The 20,387-nt window shown below is 39.8% G+C and overlaps 2 protein-coding genes across 2 annotated transcripts; one reads left to right on the forward strand and one right to left on the reverse strand.

The window, feature by feature from the left end:
* The first annotated feature begins 549 nt into the window (after positions 1-549).
* Positions 550-11,567, forward strand: mtap (methylthioadenosine phosphorylase). Its single transcript, XM_076091308.1, has 8 exons — positions 550-689; positions 2,388-2,474; positions 2,585-2,643; positions 3,582-3,749; positions 6,916-7,018; positions 7,511-7,750; positions 10,245-10,367; positions 11,177-11,567. The coding sequence occupies exons 1-8, from the start codon at positions 663-665 to the stop codon at positions 11,213-11,215; spliced, it is 846 nt and encodes a 281-aa protein (XP_075947423.1). The 5' UTR covers positions 550-662; the 3' UTR covers positions 11,216-11,567.
* A 2,726-nt stretch (positions 11,568-14,293) lies between these two features.
* On the reverse strand, positions 14,294-15,894 carry cdkn2a/b (cyclin-dependent kinase inhibitor 2A/B (p15, inhibits CDK4)). The gene is made up of 2 exons (XM_076091958.1): positions 15,772-15,894; positions 14,294-14,545 (listed from the first exon to the last, which is right to left on the reverse strand). The coding sequence occupies exons 1-2, from the start codon at positions 15,892-15,894 to the stop codon at positions 14,294-14,296; spliced, it is 375 nt and encodes a 124-aa protein (XP_075948073.1).
* Positions 15,895-20,387: the final 4,493 nt, after the last annotated feature.

The raw sequence follows: 20,387 nt of genomic DNA on the forward strand, positions 1-20,387 counted from the left end.
TTATAGTGGTTCATGTGTGTGTGGTTAGTTTTTGGATTCCCAGCACTTTCCATTTATGAGAAAACTGAGCACTAGAAGTTTCCTAAAAACATCATACTCTGTGAAATGTCAAGGCCAAATTTAGTAAGGGGATGTCACTTAAAAGGACTATACCAATGTTTTTGCATATTTTATTTTTGTGCCTAGTACACACTTCTTCACAGGGCTGCAGACCATTTCAAAGTACCTTCTTTCCAGTTTGCATTTATTTTTCATATTATAATGAAATTAAATTCAGTTTAATTATCATCTTGGTAGAGACGGGTCAGTTATGAAAGTTATAGTGTTGTGGCAAACAATGCTTGAAGTGCATAATAAGTTGAAAAGTATTCCCTTTAGCTAGCTGCAGAAGTACAAACAACTACAGTAAACAAGTCCACTGATGAATAATGTCACAGGCATCAAGTGAACTTAGGGTTCGTGGTCAAATTAATGGAAACGAATTGCCTGCTGCAAGGTAGACGAATAATGGTTAAGCGCCATGCCATTATTTTGAAGGCAAACAAACCAAACCGGAAGAGACTTGTCTGATTTCCGCTGTGCTAACGGATGTTAACGGATGTGGCTACAAAGGTTCTTTTCCTCGCAACTTCTTTAACTTGAAAAACAAGAACACTCTCGTCATGGCTTCTTCCATGGTGCCCATTAAGGTAATAACCTGACATGTATTGTCACATTGAAAGTCTTACAAAGTGAATATTGTGTGTTAGAACACTGGGGAAATCAATGAAGATAACGTAACTAGTAACGTAACGTAGCTAGTTCACGTTATCTAATGCAGATGTGCTGCTGTGACAAACATGGAAGCGCGGGAAATGCTCTTAAATAACGCTAGCTGTTAGCGTCGTACTGTACTAGAAAAGCCGTACTTGTAATCTTTTGTTCACCAGCTAACGGCCATAGCTAAGTTAAATAACACAAGCTAACGTCTGCATGCTAAGTGCAATGTTGCTCTATGAGGTACTGGGGAAACAGCTCGGGGTCAAAGGTGAACCATCTTAGGTTTAGTGCAGGGGTGTCCAAACGTTTTTCAAAGAGGGCCAGATTTGATAATGTGAAAATGCCCAAGGGCCAACAGTCCCTGCTGACATTATTTTAAACAATACAAGTAGCCTATACATACATTGTTATTTAATAATTTTATTTTCAATGACAGCAAATAGCAATGTAACCAAATTTAAGCAGCTATAATCACTATTTTAAAGTGATTAGTGACTCATCTAAAACATTTAAAAAAGGAATAACTTCAATAGAATCATTCTATACACTGTAGCTTCTTTACATTCTATTAGAATGTAAAGAAGTTACATGCTGATACAATGTAGCTTCTTTACATTCTATTAGAATGTAAAGAAGTTACATGCTGATACAATGTAGCTTCTTTACATTCTATTAGAATGTAAAGAAGTTACATTCTGATACAATGTAGCTTCTTTACATTCTATTAGAATGTAAAGAAGCTACATTGCCTTTTCTTTTCTTTTCTTCCCACAAGAATGTAATTTTGTCAGGTTGATAAAAAAATGTCACTTTACTTCCTGACATTATTGTTACTTTACCTTAGTGGATTGGACACATGGCCAGGCATGACAGCTGCCAGTAAGTACAATTACTAAGTACTCCAGTATTAGCTTTTTATCCTACTTTGTACGTCTTCTCCCCCGCATTTCAGAAGGAAACGTTGTACATTTTAGTTCACTATAATGTTTTGCCATCTCTTATTACTAGTTATTTCACAGATTAACATACAACAAGCTTATAAATACAACAGGATATACAAGTATATCTGGAACACAAATGAAAAAAATTATTGGTTGCAGTCATAGAAAATATCTTAATATTCTAATTATTATCAATGCATTGATTCATATGGAAGCAGCAATGTTGTAGGTGGTTTCAGGGGGAACGAATTTGAACAATTTAACATATTGGTAGTAATCTATGACTTTACATCATATCTTCTATCTAATATACCCATCTTTTAAGTACTAGAAATTAATAAATCTTTCAAATAAATGTAGTGGAGTGAAGTAAATATTTGCCTCTATTACTACACTACCCTGGAGCGATACTTTTAACTGACTACAAACAGTAAAATATGTACATACACAGCCAGAATTCTTCCTTATGGGGAAATAGCATGTTCTCATCTTATCTTTGGGTTTTTCAGTTGGTCATGACTTAGTGACTGATTTGAATGTGTGCTCATATACTTTTAAACACCACCTTTCGTTTATATTTTGTGTTTTGCCCATGCTGTAATTTCTATACTGTACAAAAAGCACATTATGAAAAGTTTAATTAATAAATTCTGATGTAATTGTGTGTTGATGACTTTTTTTGTTTAGATTGGAATAATTGGTGGTTCAGGCCTTGATGATCCAGATATCTTGGAGGGGAGGACTGAGCGTTATGTGGACACACCGTATGGAAAGGTTAGTCGTGTGAACAATGAGCTCTACTGACAGTCTGGCCTGCTTTGCGCGTAGATGAATCCGTAGAGGAGTGTGCTGTATAGTTTGATCGTTCTGCTCCTCTTCAACAGCCATCCGATGCTCTGATACTGGGGAAGATAAAAAACGTGGAGTGTGTGCTCCTCGCAAGGTAAGAGAAGGTGTTTTACTTCATCTTAAAATATCAATTATGAAAATGTGTTTTATTAGCACCACCTAGTGGATCCTCATTCATACTGCATCTTTTCAATATTACACTCCATATAACAATGAGGTGCCATGCGTCTAATACTAATACTACTACTACTAAGAATAAAATAACAAACTTTATTTATACAGTACCTTTCTAAACACTGTTACACATTGCTTTGCAATTAAAACAATACATTTAAAAACACAAAGAGAATGAAATGAACTAAAAACATAGAGTAAAATGAACAAATATGTCATAAACCACAAATAAAATTGCTGAAAAGCAATTCTAAAAATGTGGATTTTTAAAAGATGACACAGAGTTTGCACCCTGATCTCCTCCAGCAGGTCTTTCCTCAGTCTAGGAGCCCGGACTGCAACGACTGTATCACCTTTATGTATGATTCTAGATCTTGGTAAAACAACAAACAATGCCTCCGAGGATCTCAAGGTGCAGAAAGGGACTTGGAGCAATAAGAAATCTGATAGATAACTTGCAGAGAAGCCTCTCAGGGATTTGTTTTTAATCAATAATATCTTTAAGTCAGTTCAAAAAGCCACATGGAGCCAGTGTCAGGAAGCCAGGGTCGGTGAAATGTTGACTAATCTACTAGTTATGAAGGCGTAAAGACGGTTTCTAGGTTTTTGTGAGAAAGAGATGGTCTAATCCTTGAAATATTCCCAAAATTATGAAAGCAGGATTGATCCATTGATTTATTTGTGTGAGTTGAGGTTATGATGGAAAGATGTCTGCAGTGCTGAGTTATTGAATGGGACACAACCAAGACTGTTGATTCAGGGTTAACAGTCTCTGAGTGTGTTTGCCGGTTTTGGACATAAAAATCAATGAACATGAATAAACAATGTGTGTCTTGAATTGAATTTTCCTTTTCTTAGGCATGGGAGACAACACACTATAATGCCGTCCAATGTGAACTACCAGGCCAACATCTGGGCACTGAGAGAAGAGGGCTGCACACATCTGCTGGTTACCACGGCCTGTGGCTCACTCCGGGAGGAGATTCAGCCAGGAGACATTGTCATCATAGACCAGTTCATTGACAGGTCAGTGGTTATGGTTATGGTTCAGACATTTGTTTCTTCTTTCCAAATACTCTCAGGAAGAATAGGAAACAGAATGTCAGAGCATTTCAATAATTCTATTCTTCATTTATTGTTTTCAGAATGTAAAAGATATATTTAGCTGAGTATGTTAATCTTAAGTTTTCTTTCTATCTGTTATCAGACAGAACATGAAAAAGTGATAACATAAAGTCGAGCAAGAGCTCAACATACAGGCAAGAAAAAGCAAGTTATTACATTAACAAGTAGCGCACAAGTAGCTTTAGTTTATTTAGACTTAGAGCAATGTGGAGAAATCCCCACTTTAATCTGTTCACACTGTATAGTCTAAGACCCTTAAATCACATGGCTGATATTCATATACAACATCCTTATTCATATTAACACAGCTCAGGAAATACAACAACATAATCTGCGACATTGCACACTCTGAAATGTGTTAACTGCATACGTGTTTAAATAAACACGTATGCGGTTAAAGTTTACGTGAATAAAGTGGCTGAATAGTTTTTTGATGTTTTATGAATGAAACTCCACAAAAGTTAAGATTGTATTAACTGTCTTGATGTGTTCCTTTTTAAATAGTTTGCCGTCGGTTGTCCTCCTGCTGCGACTGTGTATTGCAGTAATTCAAACACCTTCCCACACATCTCACTGACAGGATTCATGTTACTGTGTGACAACAGTGTCCAGATAGCTGAGTAAGAAAAAGGGGGACGGACTTGACTCACCACGTCTGACACATTTTGACGAAGCCAATATTTGTTTACTATCCTGTTCAGCTGGAAGAATGGTGAACCTCTGCCTGATGTTCTGTTGAACTCTCACAGTCTTAGTTTGCTCACAGCCTCCGTGAGAATATAAAGAAACGCTGTCACTGTGACGTTCCTCCTATAGAAATAGTTGACACGAATATGATAATTAACAGAGATATTCTTGTGAACAGTCGGGCCTCCTTCCTGTCTGTCTCATGTTTTAGCGAGTGTCATGGAGAGGTCTTGTTCACATGAAGATGTACTTTATATTGACATCAGCTGATAGTACTGTTCTGGTTTTGATGCTGATTTTGAACACAAATAAACAGGTTGACTGATTCCTGTTTATTTACATCGGTAATGCATACCTATATTTATTGTTTCCATGTCTTCAGTCGCAACAAAACCTTTTAAAAAAATTATTATTTCTGGTTTTCTATCTCTAGAAATCCTCGCTCACTCTTCCCTCAGTCAAACACTGGTAAACCTGAGGATATCGCTCTGTTTCGCTGATGTGAAGGCACTCTCAGCAGCGTCTGTCCTCCAGGCATATACTTTGTGTGTAGCATGGCTCCCTGTGGGAATGTTGCGCTCGCTCGTTTGGCCGATCGCACAAATTCCATTAAATAACTCGATGCGTGCTGTTTCAGCCAGCTGGCATCCAGCTGGATGCGTTGAGACAGAGTGGTGTCAGTGTGTCAGCGTACGACTGCATCACGTTGCCTGTGGCTTTGTTCAGCCGTGTTGGTGAACAGCTTCTTTACCGGCATTAAGCACAGAGAGATCTGTTTATCAGAAATGAGGAAGCTGCTTGTTCAGACTTGTTCAGACTTGTTCTGCAGCATGTGACAGCATGCTTTCTGAAAGCTTCACAGTATTGATTCCACTATTGTTAAGTCGCCTCGGCTCCTCCAGAGCAAACACTTGGTGGCTCTAGGTTAGTGCTGCTGGCTGTGTGGAGTTTAATGCAGTACCGTCTCACGTGGACTTATTAAAACCATCCTCCTCGTTTGACCCTTGATTTAGATCCTGAAAAACAAAAACACTGATCAATTCCACATGGGTGCAAGAATAATATGATGTATGATGTATCTTTTTACAAATAAATAGGTAATAATGTCTTAATAATGTCGAGTGTAAAGTGTGGAGCTGTACTTCATATGATGGACGTTAAAGGATTGGTAGAATATATCTAATGCTTAGTCGTCTATACCACATCCTTCATTTTAGGATAATTATAGGCTGAAGGAGCAAGTCTTCACAACAATGATGCTGAAATGACATTGCTCATGAAACACCAAGATAATTAGGTTTGTGTAGCATAAAGAGGCATTGTGCTGTGTGCTCACTGTTCAGCAGGGTGGAGCTGCAGCTGGCAAACTATTTAAGCAAGGACTTTAGTCTTCCAATGCCAGAGTCATGAGTAAGACGGGGCTGGGCATCAACTTCAAAATATTTGCCTATTGTCAGCGAATATTTTGGATGTCTGAGATAATTGTGGTACGACTAAGCAATCCCTGGGAAAATGGAAGAAAATCAAACACCACTTAGAAATCTCCCTATTTTTATTTTTTTTTTATTACCCCACAATGATCCTTAAATGATGTAATGAAAGAATTCAGTACTGACTAAACAAGCTGAGGGGACACAGGGAGACTCAGGTCACTGGGCTAAGTGAGCCGGCCTCTTGTATGGACTGCAGACCGGGCTCCATAAAGAGCTGGAGCTGGCAGGCTGGCGTGGTGCCCGGTGGAGGTTCATGACTCTGACTCAGCAGAGCTGGAGATTGGACGACTGTTGTTGGCTCGGCGTAAGAGTCCATGCGGCTGCTGTTCTCTGTTAATGCTTGTATTGTCCTGAAAGTACTGTTCCTAAAATGTTGAGTAGTTTAATGCTGGAAATAATTCAACCACGCTGGTTAACTTATCACTAAAACTGTGGCTTCTTTAGGAGATTTCAAAATAGTTATTTAGATTATGATCTGGAGACAATTAACTGTGAATGTGCTGCTTGGTTGTTGATATCATGGTGTTCATGTTGACTGACAGTGTTTCTTAGAATAGTTTTGTCCTCTCAGTATTTGCTCTTTTAATGTTTTGGTATGTTGATTTCTGTTTTCCATCTTTTCAGTTTTTTTATACTTTAATTTTCATTAAAAAAATGTATTTGCCAATCTGATATAAAAAAAATTGGAAATAAAAAAAATCTCACTGTCCAATTAGTATTCTTCATTAGCATATTACATATTACTTACAAAACAAATCAAGTAAACTCATTATTTAGTTTGGATTTGGTTAAATGGCAACAATTGAACCTGCCTGACGGCATCTCTGATTTGCTTGTGTTGTTTTGATACTAACTGTTATTTCTTCCTGTGTGCTTCTTTTGGCCAGGACTACCAAGAGAGCTCAGACGCTGTATGACGGGCAGTCCACCAGTCCTCCAGGAGTGAGTCACATCCCGATGGCCGAGCCGTTCTGTAACAGAACCAGAGATGTGAGTCCTCAAGTGCCTGTACACAAACCCCATTCTACAAACGTCACTTCCTGAGCTTTTATACAATTGTTTTCTAAAATGATTCTAAAATAGAACATTTAATGTAACTTTTTGACATATTATGCCTCGACCAAAATAGACCAGAAGTGTGAAGCTAGTGGAGAGGTGAAAAAAAGCTGCACAGGAGCTGCACAGTTAGGAGTCAATTTGCTGACAGCTAAGGTACATCTGATGGATATTAAAGGGGTGAATTTACCGCTATTCAGGAGGTTCAATTGTTTAAAGATTGAAGATTAAATGAAAAATGTAATGGCAAAAGACTGTCATGGGAATTAGTTGTGTGAGAAATGGTATGCGATCAATCATATAATGCTGGATCTCATATTCAGGATATAAAACCATGTCCACAGTTTCCCCCTCTCTCCTCCCATCGGTCTAATGGACACAGTTACTAACTCTACTCTACTCTACTAACTGTGAATCCTGGTGCAGGTCCTGGTGGAGGTGGCGCGGAGCCTGGGGGTCAAGTGTCACGTCCGAGGGACCATGCTGAGTATCGAGGGGCCGCGCTTCTCCTCGCGTGCCGAAAGCCTGATGTTCCGCCAGTGGGGCGCCGATGTCATCAACATGACCACCGTGCCGGAGGTGGTCCTCGCCAAGGAGGCCGGCTTGTGCTATGCCAGCATTGCCATGGCAACAGACTACGACTGTTGGAAGGAGCACGAGGAGGCGGTGAGTCGGCAGGCTGGAGGTCCTAACAGCTGTTTGTACTAGTTTGATGTCCGCTCTTCTTCTGCGGTAACGGTGGTAATTTGGCCCAGATCCGTCTTTGCTTATTGCTAGCTTACTAGCAGTTTTGCTGCTGGTTCAACTAGCTCATTGGACAGCATGTTGTCATGTGTCTGTGTTTTAAAACTAACAACAACAACCAGCCGTCACTTCTTGAAAGGAGAAACTTGGTGAAGGGATTGTTATCTCAACTGTCTTCTCCTTCGCAGTATAACCACATCCTGGTTTCCTGGAGCTACCGTGGATCGTGTTATACCACTTCACTTCATGTTTGCTCATCTCGGTCATAACCTTGTATAGTTATTTACTCTGTATGACCACGTCTTTCCCCACATGATGTCATCCTATTCCTCTACTGTTCCCCTCCTTGTTATTAACCTGATTCCCTCTAATCAGACAGCTGATTCTCCAAACTGTTTGAATAGCATTGTCCAAAACGCTTAAGACCCAAACCCCTGAGGGTCTATTACACATAACCATTGGCTCATTAAAATGCACACTGCTCTAAATGATGGCAGCCAGACGGCCACGTCTTTAAAAAGATGTACCAGAGAGAAAGTTGGTTCAGTATGAGCAAAACAAAACGTGGACATCTTTCATTATTTCATTTTTTATTTAATCGGCCTGCTAATTTATTGATGAATATAAATCATTTTAAAACCTTTGTTTCATTTAACTTACATCGAGGCACTTTGGTGCAGAAGTTGTAAGAAAAGGACCGTGTTTACTGTAAACCGTGGTGATCCGTGTCTTTATATAGCAGGAAACACAATGTTTGGGTGCACGAGGTCCTCTTCGGTTCTCAACAGAGCATGCTAGTTTTGGATCACTTTAAATAGCCCCACATTGTTTGAGTACACACTTAATACTTTTCCAGAATGTTTAACAAAGAAGCATGAATTGCAAACATAGGGAAAGCTCAAATGTACCTTAGCCAATAGGTCACTCTGAAGGCAGTCCTGTCCGAAGTTTAACTTTCTTCCTCTGTGCTTTGCAGGAGATTGTTACATTATAGGCTCTAATATAAATAGTTTGAATTACTTCAAATACCATTTTGACCTCTTTTTGCAGTGTTTAAAGTTACTAACGCACTAAAATGTTTCGAGACCATTATTGTGTTCCATTTCATTAGTATGATGTGGTCTCGACATCTGTGCTCTGTAAGCAGACTACAGTATTTGTGGCTTCTCTTGACCTCCTCTCTGTCAGACACTCTGGATAAAGCAGCTGATTTACTGTGTGTGGGCGAGTTTGGGCTCATTTGTCACTGATCCAACCAAACTCACAACTCCACTTCCGAGTTCCTGCAGCTGACCTCTTCCCCCTCCGGTTGCAGAACGATCACCACATCCTGCTGCCACCGCCACCCCCTCTCTGCTCCCTCCCCGCCTCATACTACCTCCTGAAATCCCCCCCCCCCCCCCCCCGGCTTGCCTTCCAGCCTCCGGTGGAAGGCCTGCCAGAGGAGGTTGAGTCACACTGAGTCATCAGCTTCACTGTTTTCATCCTGGCAAACACCACAAAAACATGAATGTTAATTAAGGTCACAGGAGAAAACACAAGCGCAGGAAGGAAACAATGTTGTCACTTACTGTACTATATACTCTAAGTCTGGCTGAATAATGTCGATACTATCACTTGATTTCATGGAGGCATACTTAAATATTTTACCCTGACTGTGTGAGTGAGTCCTCGGTTTCTTTATGTGATCACAGCAGATAAATCAGCAGGCTTACTGCACTTCTTGTTTTGATTTCTCCTCTTCTTGTAGCCATGTTGTAGCTGACATAATGTGATTATTGCCAGTGTCATGGACACAGCAAGTGCATCATTAACACCGCGTGACGAGTCGTCAGAGTACAAGGCACAGCTGGCTGCTTGAAAAACAACATACTGACATCTGCACTGATGTGACATGTTTCTTAAATTGTGTGACGAGTACCCGTAGAATACAGCTCATTTTGCAATAAAAACATTGATTGTTTTAAATGTTTGTTGACACAAATTTTGCTGAATCTTGATGATATTGATTTGAACTCTCATCACCCTAATTTAAAGTGTTGTCAGGTTACAGCAGAGCCATTTCAGATATTCACATTAGATCTTTAACATCTGCTCCATTGCTCAAAATTTGATCCTTTTCTGGCAATCTCCATATGATTTATCCAAACTTTATGTTGAATCTGAAAAATATGAAACCATATTTAAAAACTGCTTTTACAAGATAGCATCTTCCCTCATTGCTGCCACAAATGTCCATTGCGATTTCTGATCCCAGACAATGTTATTCACAGTGCAAACATTCTCTTCGGCATCAGTTCGGATCTTACATTTTTAGGGAAACACAAAAATGACTGACACTAACAGGAAGTGAAATTTGCATTTCTGTAAATGATTCATATCACACGCCAGCTGCTTGTCTTCCCTCGTCCCGTAGGTCTGTGTTGACAACGTGCTGAAGACGATGAAGGAGAACGCCAACAAAGCCAGCAGTATCCTGCTGACTGCAATACCTCAGATTAGTCAGATGGACTGGGCTCAGACAATCAGGACCTTGAAAGTAAGTTGTCAACTTTATAATGACTCATTTCCATTCACTTAGCCTTTGGGGAGGTTGTGAAAGAATGTCTGTTTACCTTTTTTGTAGGTGGCTATCTTAGACTGAGATCTAATTTATACTGAGCGACCTCTTAAACTGTTTCAACCGAGTTATCGAACCATCTTAAAACACCACCCGCTCATGCAGGTGATTATTACCACGAGGCACAAGTGCCATAAGTGAGCAATGATGTCTCCATATGACTCAGATTCTGTCATTGTGCTGTGTGTGCACAAAATACAACTCGGCTGATTTAACTTGGAATGGAAATCTGTATTTGCAAACATTGAACATGAAAACACACCATGACTGTAATACATATTACAGTCTTCACTCAATATATGTGTTAATAAAGATATTCAATGTGCACATGTTTAATAAACACGTATCGTATTAATTGCACCTCAGTAAATCACAGTGTTTTACACTGGCTACACGTTTTGCATCAATATTTTTTAAACATGCTTGAAGTACTTTGAGGTTGCAGGAAGTTAAGTAGTTCAGAACGTCTCTTTGTTAATTGGAAACGCTTACACTTTGGAAAAAGTTCCAGTTCCAAAAAAGCTCCCTAGTAATTACTGGTAAATAAAAATAAAAAAAAAGTTTATGATTATATCACCTGTTTTTCTTTTCAACTTTCTAAAGACATTAACTTGTGGCCCCAGGTTACTCTGATGCTTCTTTCACATGATCAAAACGTAGTTATTGCTGTACATCTGTGAGACATACATGGGGGGGGGAACAAATCTGTTTTCTTCCTTCTGTTACAGTCAATGGCACAGTCTTCAATAATGTTGCCGAAACACTAAGCGTGTAGAAAAGGATCCAAGACACCACCCGCACCGGCACGGACAACAGACTCAACTCTGCCTGTGGATTTGTCATCAGTGAATCACAAAAAAAGTGCCTCACATAAATAATGCATGTGCTCTGTCTCAAGCTGGAGTCTGCCACCACGGTTCACTCCCTGTTGTCTGAAACACTCAGTATTCCACCACATGTTCAGGTACAAAACCTTCAACATCAAGGAAGTCTTCTAAATATTATTTTTTTGTGGATTTATATTTTTTGTGGTCTGTAAACAGATTTATATATCTGCCTGTAAACCATTGGTGTCTTTATTGCTGTTAATGAAGTATACAATAAAAATGCTTTGTTCAATACACGAATACTTTGTTACTGCCTTAGTTAAAACAAATATAGTTTCTATGTCAAATCTGAAGTATGACATTTCCTCTAGTAAAATATTTTAAATGCCTGGGTCAGAATTTTTTTTCATATTTTGTGGAATACTTTTGAGAAACTGATGACCCACATTTTTGCACACTTACGTTTGATATAATGTACGATTCAGCAACATAATGGAGTTGGCCACATCTGTTACTGCTCATGTTTGTCATTTCCGTTTTCTTATCTGCATTCGCTTCTCCTGAATTTCATCACACTCCACAGTATCTTCACATATTTGTTTCCTCTCTGTTGGCTTGTCTCTACAATATGAACGCATTATGCAGCAAACATTAGCTCAATTAAAAACTACGGTGATTAGTGCTTTAAAGTTGTTTTGTAAAACATTAAAATGCTTAAAGCAACTTGAACTGATCTCAATTAATCTTTTCAATCTCTGCTAAGATTATTTTTAATCACATGTTCATATATGCTATGACATGCAGGGTGGAATACTCTTGTGTCTGTGCTAAAAGGTCTAATAGAATAAGAATTAGGGGGAAAAACAGAATAAAGTCAGTGCATTTACACACGTGGACAAAATAGTTGGTACCCTTCTTAAAGAAAGCAAAACCCACAATGGTCCCTGAAATAACTTGAAACTGACAAAAGTAATAATAAAAATTTACTGAAAATGAACTAATGAAAATCAGACATTACTTTTGAATTGTGGTTCAACAGAATCATTTAAAAAAACAATCTGATAAAAATGGCCTGGACAAAAATGATGGTATACCCTTAACAAGATATTTTGTTTCACAAACTTTTGAGGCAATCACTGTAATCAAGCGATTTCTGTAACTCTCAATGAGACTTCTGCACCTGTCAACAGGTATTTTGGCCCACTCCTCGTGAGCAAACTTCTCCAGACTGCATGTTTTAGCTCCTTCCACAGATGTTCAATAGAATTAAGATCAGGGCTCATAGAAGGCCACTTCAGAATAGTCCAATGTTTTGCTCTGAGCCATTCTTGGGTGTATTTAGCTGTGTTTTGGGTCATTATCCTGTTAGAGGACCCATGACCTGCGAATGAGGCCAAGCTTTCTGACACTGGGCAGCACATTTTGCTCCAGAATGCCTTGGTAGTCTTGAGATTTCATTGTCCCTGCACAGATTCAAGACACCCTGTGCCAGATGCAAAGCATGCCCCAGAACATAACCGAGCCTCCTCCATGTTTCACAGTAGGTACAGTGTTCTTTTTTTGTATGCTTCATTTTTGAGACTTGAATTTTGGACAGATGAGACAAAACTGGAGCTTTTTGGCAAGTCACATTAGCTATATATATATGTTCACAGACTCAAAAATGAAGCATACAAAAAAAGGAGGAAGATGCTCGGTCTAAAAAACAATGTCTAAAAACAGCTTCCTGTTTGACATTCAGTGAATTATTGTTGAGATAAAAGCGCTTTTTCATGGTAAAGTTGAAATAGCAGGCCTAAGACTGTATACTGGACCTATGCATGAACATTTAACTCAAGAGACAAAACAGCAGCGTTATTTATGCCCGTCGTGGTTTTGGGGACTTTACTGTGTGCTATTGTCAAACCTCCCTTTGGTTGCATAAAGCCATAAAAACAGCTCGGCTTAACAAACTAAACCAAGCTAATGTTTAACTCGCCAAAACGTAGAAGCCTTGCATATATTTTATGAGTCTAGTTGTGTTTTAATAATATTTTGTCTCCTTTCATGTTTGTCCTTATTTGAACTGCAAAGCAGCGACGCATTACCTTTGGCTATTGACTCATAATTGCGACCCATTCAGTGTGCAACAATAACCCGACGTCCATTCTTATATAGAAAAGTAATTTCTAAACATATTTAGTTGACAAAAAAAATAAATCTACTCTGGTGCTGTAAGTCAATCAACTTCTATCAAATTTAGCATATAGTCAAATAATCATGGCTTGCTTTTTATTTTATTTTTTATTTTTTACTGTCTTGTACCTTTTGGTAATCCGTCCTTCAGACAATATGTGCGGCATATTACTCCTGCTTCTCTTCTGTTTATACCGTAAAACACTAAATCTTACATTTTATTAAAGTGCATAATGAGCGAGTTCTGAAAAGCATTTGTACAAACAGGAATTGGGACTCCATGTTTCTGCAGAATAACGACAATGCTTACAGAACTGTGGATCGGTTGGACAATAATGTTCAATGTGCAAAACATTTTGAAGGGCTTTGTTTAAATATTTGACATGGAAACATATTCAAAATACGGCATTCTCATACGATTTATGACGAAAACCAACATTAATCCTATTTTTAAAATACAAATTACTGAGCAATAGTAAAAACTACATTATAAAAAATGGGATTTACTTGTAGGCAAATTGAAATATTTGAATTATACTGGGGAAGATAAACTAACATTCAACAAATTGTGTTAACGGCGCTATAAACTGAATATCCCAAATAGCTGGCGTTAGATCTGTGTAATACTGGGCTATATTTATTATTTGTCATAACAGCGACTCTAACCCATATTTCGTTAAGAAATAAAATAACGATGCCCATCAGCAAAACATCGGAGGTAGGCCTATAAATAAAGTGTTTTACAGCAGAACAGTCGACATAATTTAGTCTGCAGGCCTCTTCAGGCCCCGTGTCTCAGAGTCCCCAATTCAAAACATAAATATCTTAACGTCACTGCCTGTTTCACTGAGACTGCAGGAAATCCACCACCTCGACATGGCCGCTCTCTCTGGCCAAATCGATCGGCTGACAGCTGTTATTGTCTGTGGCCTGCGGGTCAGCCCGGAATTGCACCAACAGCCGCGCGGTGTCCAGGAAGCCCGTCCTGGCCGCGTCATGCAGCGGTGTGGTCCCGGTGCTTCTGTCCGTCACGTTGGGATCCGCTCCGTGCTCCAGTAACAGCTGAGCCACCGGCGTGCTCCCCATCATCATCACCTTCATAAGAGAATAACCGTGAGTTATAGAATCGCACTTGATTTGATTTGATTTGACTGTAAAGATACAAACACATCATTTATATCAAAAGAGCATAAGGACCTGCAATTTAATAAAATCTCACTGACTGAATTAATCACTCAATTCTAACCCAGACATTTTATCAACTTTATTAGGAAATGGGCCTATAAGGCAAGTCATGTTTTTGAAGGACCTTGCCATTAGGAGCTTTGTGAACTGAAGCTCGAGATACTTGAAAAAAATACCAAAGCAGGCCCCCGCATGAACTACAATTTTATTTACCGGCACTCAAATTATTGAGTGGAAATATGAGAAAGATGAGCCACTGGAAGCACATTTAACACACCAAATTTGAGCTGCAGCCTTTTAGACGCAACTGCGTCATTTTGAGGTGCGTTTATTTTTTTTCCCACCAGGCTAAATAAAGAAACAATAGACTGGTTGAAAAAATCTCCCCTGTGCGCAATATGTGTTGTCATTTACGTTTTCTCAGACCTTTAATATAAATTATATTATGACACTAACTTGAGAGGACAGGAGAGTTGTGTTATTCCTCAGCACACTCTCGGTGACGGTAAGTTATGATGCATGCCGTCTTCACAGATGACCCCGAGTCTGCATATTGAGAGGCGTAATCCCTTCACATAAAATACTATTTGATTTACAAGAGTATGCGCGGTGGGCAATAGCTATACTGTTTGTGAGTGAAAGGTGTAAATTCTGCTAATTTGTTGCTGTAATAGCCTGTTTTAAATTTAGAATTTATGAGGACATTGAAGCGCTTTGATGAGACTATTTTCTCTTTTTAACGCAACCATAATGCTCCATAAATGTATTGTCGGCCATATGCTTTAGTGTTTGGCCTGCTAATGAATAATCCAGAGTAACACCTTATGTCTGTTGTAACTCGTGCAGCCGTCTGAAGGCTCATATAAAGTTATAGTTTCGTTTCATGTAGCTTTATGGTGAATTATATTACATCGATAGGAAAGCTGGGCAGTGCTATATTCCCTCAATAAAAGTTAGCCGAAGTTTGACCTATAAATCCTCAAAGATGCACGCAACTGCGTCATTTTGAGGTGCGTTTCTTTTTTTTCCACCAGACTAAATAAAGAAACAACAGACTGGTTGAAAAAGTCTCCCCTGTGCGCAATATGTGTTGTCATTTAAAGAGGTTAATGATGTTAAGTTCGTCTGGCACCGACCTGTAGAGCGGTGCGTCCGAAACGGTTCACCCCGTTAACTTGAGCTCCTTCCCGCAGGAGCTCCTCCACATCTGCCGTGTTTCCCGTCGCTGCCGCTGTTGTCAGTTTATCCTGCAAAGTCATGTCCAGAAATCTGCAGAGAGAACGCAGGCGCGTATCTTATCACTTCTGTCGTCTTGACAGGTATACGAAAAGTATTTGAGGAAGCCAGGGAGCGCGGTTCGAGTAGTCACAGCTCAGTGTTGATGTGCGACGGTTTCGTCCCCGTCTCGTCGGTCCGTCCGGTCCACAGGTCGTCTGGGTTCGGATGAGTATAAGCGGTGCATCGCTTGTCCGGCGATCGGTCGGTGTGTGTCTGGGCTTGCCTATGGTGTTTTGAATGGGTGACGTCAGTGGCTGTTGCTGCAGTGGCGCGATCGTGCGCATGCGCGCTGCCACAGTCGGCGCGATCCTGATGTGAGACGGCGCAAAACCTCCTCAACTCCTCACAACGAATGTGACTAGTTCTCCACAATGTCAAACGCTGCTTCTGCGGTTCGTTCTGTAAATGTGACGTGTGTCTCACTGGATGCTGCAACTAAGTCTTAAAGTTTATTTTGGACCTGAAAACAGAAGAAGACAATACAATCTCAGCCAAGGTCCATTCAGTAGCAGCTCTGGATATAAAGATGCTTTTTTTTATATTTAAACAATTTGTATTTTCCTTCTCCTCGCGTGAATAACAAGAAAGTTCTCATAAAATATGCAGGTTTAAGTACAGTTCCATGGCAACCGAGCATACACCCATCAGCTGATGAAGATCATGAGATGTGAGCAAAAGCTCCAGAACAGCTATGTGGACGTTGGGGTGTGATTGTTTCGTCAACTGATATGTTTGTAAAGTTGATGAAGTGTGTGACAGCTGTAAGGGGACCAGGGGGCGTATTAATGATTAATTTTGATTGCAAAATGTAAAGATAGTATGATAACAGAAATGGGCAAAAACAGGAGGAGTGTCCCTTAAGTGGATTCATCTGCTTGGGGCCCAAAGACAAGATTGATCCCCTGGGCCAGGTTGGCAGGTTTGAGAAGGCTAATGCATCCAAGAGTTTGAAGACTTACCAGGAATACAACATAGCTTATCATATAGTAGACCAGGCCTAGCCTTATTGACCCATGGATGTATACATATTTTTATTTTTTTAACGATTGTAAATATGTATTGTTTACTGGGGACGTCATTAGCATACCGTGGCCAATGTCGGTGTGCGGGGTTGACCTACCGTTGTGCGTAAAAAGTTTGTGTGCGTCGCCGTCTCCTGTCGAATTAATAAGCGCGTGGAGGAGTCGAGGTTTGGATATTTTCAGACTTTGCGGTTTCATAAAAAAACTGGCAACTAATTTACTAGGCCATATAATTAACATGTCAAAGCAAAGATATTTAAAGAAACCAAGGTTGGGTGGCCAAGAAGGACACGGCACAAACAAGTGAGGATTTGGATAACTGCGTTAAGCTAAACCAGCACGGGAAGGAACGGCCACCATCATGCCAGCAAAAACTCAGGCAAACTCGGCTTTACCGCCAGCATATCAGAGCCAGATGCCGACTTCCTTGTTTAAAATCGGGGGGAAAATACACCTGTTCTTCCATCGTGGATGTACTTCACACTTGCCCCACAGATGATTTCCGGAACATGAGTTAATGTAGGCCTAGGTCCCGATGACCTATTGCAGAATGGAGAGACTGCTCCTTGTGATGTAACCTGGCATGGCCTCCCCCACAAGCCACCCAAGGTAAGATTAAACGCTGCTTTTATGCCTTTGAATGGCTCTTGCGATTGTTGCATTATTTGTCACTATGTGTTGGCTTTGCTTTTAGAATTGTTGGATTAATTTGCTTGCATGATGATGTGAGATTTTAAGATGCTTGGTGGTTTTGGGTTTTAGGTGTGGTTGGTTATCGTTTGTTGTTGAGCTCTATTCTGTACATCTCAGCTGTCTGCCTGCCAAGTGCATGTTAGTGGTTATTGTCAAGCCTGTGCTCATGATCCCGAATTAAATATTTATTTTATTCATCAATATAGTAATATTGATAAATCAAATAAATATTTCTTTTTTTTTTTGCTATCACTTCAGTAGATTTCAGGATGGTTTGCTTGGTTAGTAATCCTGCCTCTGCTCTTAGATCCAGTGAGCTTGCTGTTTCTCTGGAAATATACAAAACAGAAAACATTAATGAGAATAATGACTGATTACAACTGTTTTAGGTCATCTTTGAAGGGTCAAGATTTTGCTGAGCTGACTGAAATAGATATTTAATAGGGTGCTGTGGATGGAACAATAGTTGTATTTGTGTCAACAGAGTAGAGGACCAAATGCATCATCTGAATGGAGGCCTTTCACAAAATGACTCCACAATGGAAGAGAAAGCAGCTGCTGTGTGTAAAGCAGTTAATATAGACAATTAGTAATTGTGTGCCTTAATAACTGAAACTGACAAGTCATAGTGAAGCTACATAGTCATGCTTCTCTATTTTTTTTAACCTGCTCAACCACTGCTGATGTGAGGAGAGACAATAACACATGAACGGTGTGCTACGCCTCTGTCAGGAATGTGACTGATAATTGATCAGTAAAATGAAATGTGTGTTGGGTGAGATGAGGATGGAAAGACTTATTGTTTGTCATAGATGGAACAATGGTTGCTCGCTACTCCGCTTTATCAAAATAACATACGTCACGTTTGTCTTTTAATCTGTGGATTGAATGACGGGTGACACTGTGCTCAGACTGAGGAAGTTTAGTCTTGACATGTGGGGATTAAATGATGGTTTAGGTTATTCAGACCTACACATATGACTAGCCTGCGTGCAATCAGCGTGGGTAGTGCTAGTGTGGCGTCTGTGGCTTTCAGACTTATTTTTGTCATTACAAAACGCACAAGCTCTGTCTTCACCACAACAAGTCATACTGCCTGTATGAGTATAAGATGTTGATTGTTCAGCATGGTTGTGGGCCTAGTTCCTGAGCGCTGCAGTGATACATAATCGAATTATAATGAATGAACTGCCTATTTTATTTTATTTTACCAATGGTGGAAGCAGTAATTAGATCCTTCACTGAAGTAAAAGTAGTCATACCAAAATGTTGCCTAGAAATACTACAGGTACAAGTTCTGCATACAGAATTGTACTAAAAGTAGTATAATCATTTTTAATTTATTTCTGATTATGCAGCAGAATAGAATTACCCCTGTATGTGAGAGCATTGAAATGATACAAATGAGTATTGACTGTGACATGACCAGCTCGTCAGCAGTGTGTGTCGGCTTGATGGGACACTAATTGTCTGTTGTAGTTGCAGCTCTCATTGGTCATACAGTATATGTTGGTTGGAGTGTGGTGGTGGTGTATGTCAATGGCTTTAATTCTCTGTTTATCTGTGTAAATATGAGCAGCCCTGTGTGGAATGTGTGTTTGTCTCGGGGTTCACAGCCTGTAGCGATGGAGGTTGAATGTGGTTGGAGGTGTGTTAGTCTGGAAGTCCCCTGGTGTGTCTGCGCTTGCTTGTGTGTCTGCGTGTGTGTGTGTGCGTGTGTGTGTGTGTGTGTGTGTGTGTGTGTCTGGTGTGAAATAAAAGGGCACTGTGAATGATTACAGACGTTATGGCTTATGCCTTTTATGTTCTGTTTAAAGTATGGAAGAATAAACAGATCACCACTTTTATGTAGTGAAAAAAAAAAGGGACAATCAAAGCTTGCTTTTAATGACAACCAAGGCCATCATCAAACATGTCTTACTCGGCGGTTTTTCTTTGTAGGGCTTGACTCATGACATCGGTGCATTTGGAACGTTCTTTTGGTCAGAAAAAAAAATGCTCTCGGACGAAAGTACTCCTCGTCATCGCTAAATTTAGCTGCATAGTTTGGAGAGTGGTCAACAGTGATGTGGGGGCATCATTGTAATCTGTCGGATCTTCATGGTGTTTGTCACAGAACCTCTTCCATACCTCAGTTTAGCAGTCGGGCGCTTGGAATTATGATGTTACAGCATGTGGCCTCTATCATCATTCACATTTTCGCTCTACCGTGCTTTGCATACTAACACTGCTGTGCAGGCCAAAGCACTGGCCTCGACAGCCGAGTAGGGGAATACCTCTGCTCTGAGTCCCGGCGAATGAAATCATCTCCTGCTGACTGTGCGCTTGAAATCCCCCTTTTTATTGCATGTTTTAAATGGTTTGATTGTCTACCCTTTTGACTGCAAACACTGACTGTGCTAATGAATTTAACACTTGGCACTTAACATCTTTACACGGATATAATTATTTTTCTAATAACATGTACTGACTCTAGATATGTAAAAGTTTAAAATGCCCTATTTGCAGCAGCAGCAGGGCACATCAAACTCTGGTTGTTGTTTTTTTCTACTTCTGTTTACTCTTTCTCTGTCATTTCCACATCAAAGAGTGGGCTTGCCTTGTGCATACAGAAAAAAAGGACATTTTTTCTAAAGCCCATTTAGTAGTTAAGTCAATGTCAAATAGAAAAAGGGAAAATGTTATATTTCTGTCTCTTCAGATCAGCCTTATATAAGCAAATGTAACAAATATTTGTTAAGTATGCCAGTAACTGTCAT

Source organism: Anarhichas minor, unplaced genomic scaffold (genome assembly GCF_050575085.1).
Source record: "Anarhichas minor isolate MPS153535 unplaced genomic scaffold, ASM5057508v1 ptg000014l, whole genome shotgun sequence".
In the NCBI taxonomy this organism is placed as follows: domain Eukaryota; kingdom Metazoa; phylum Chordata; class Actinopteri; order Perciformes; family Anarhichadidae; genus Anarhichas; species Anarhichas minor.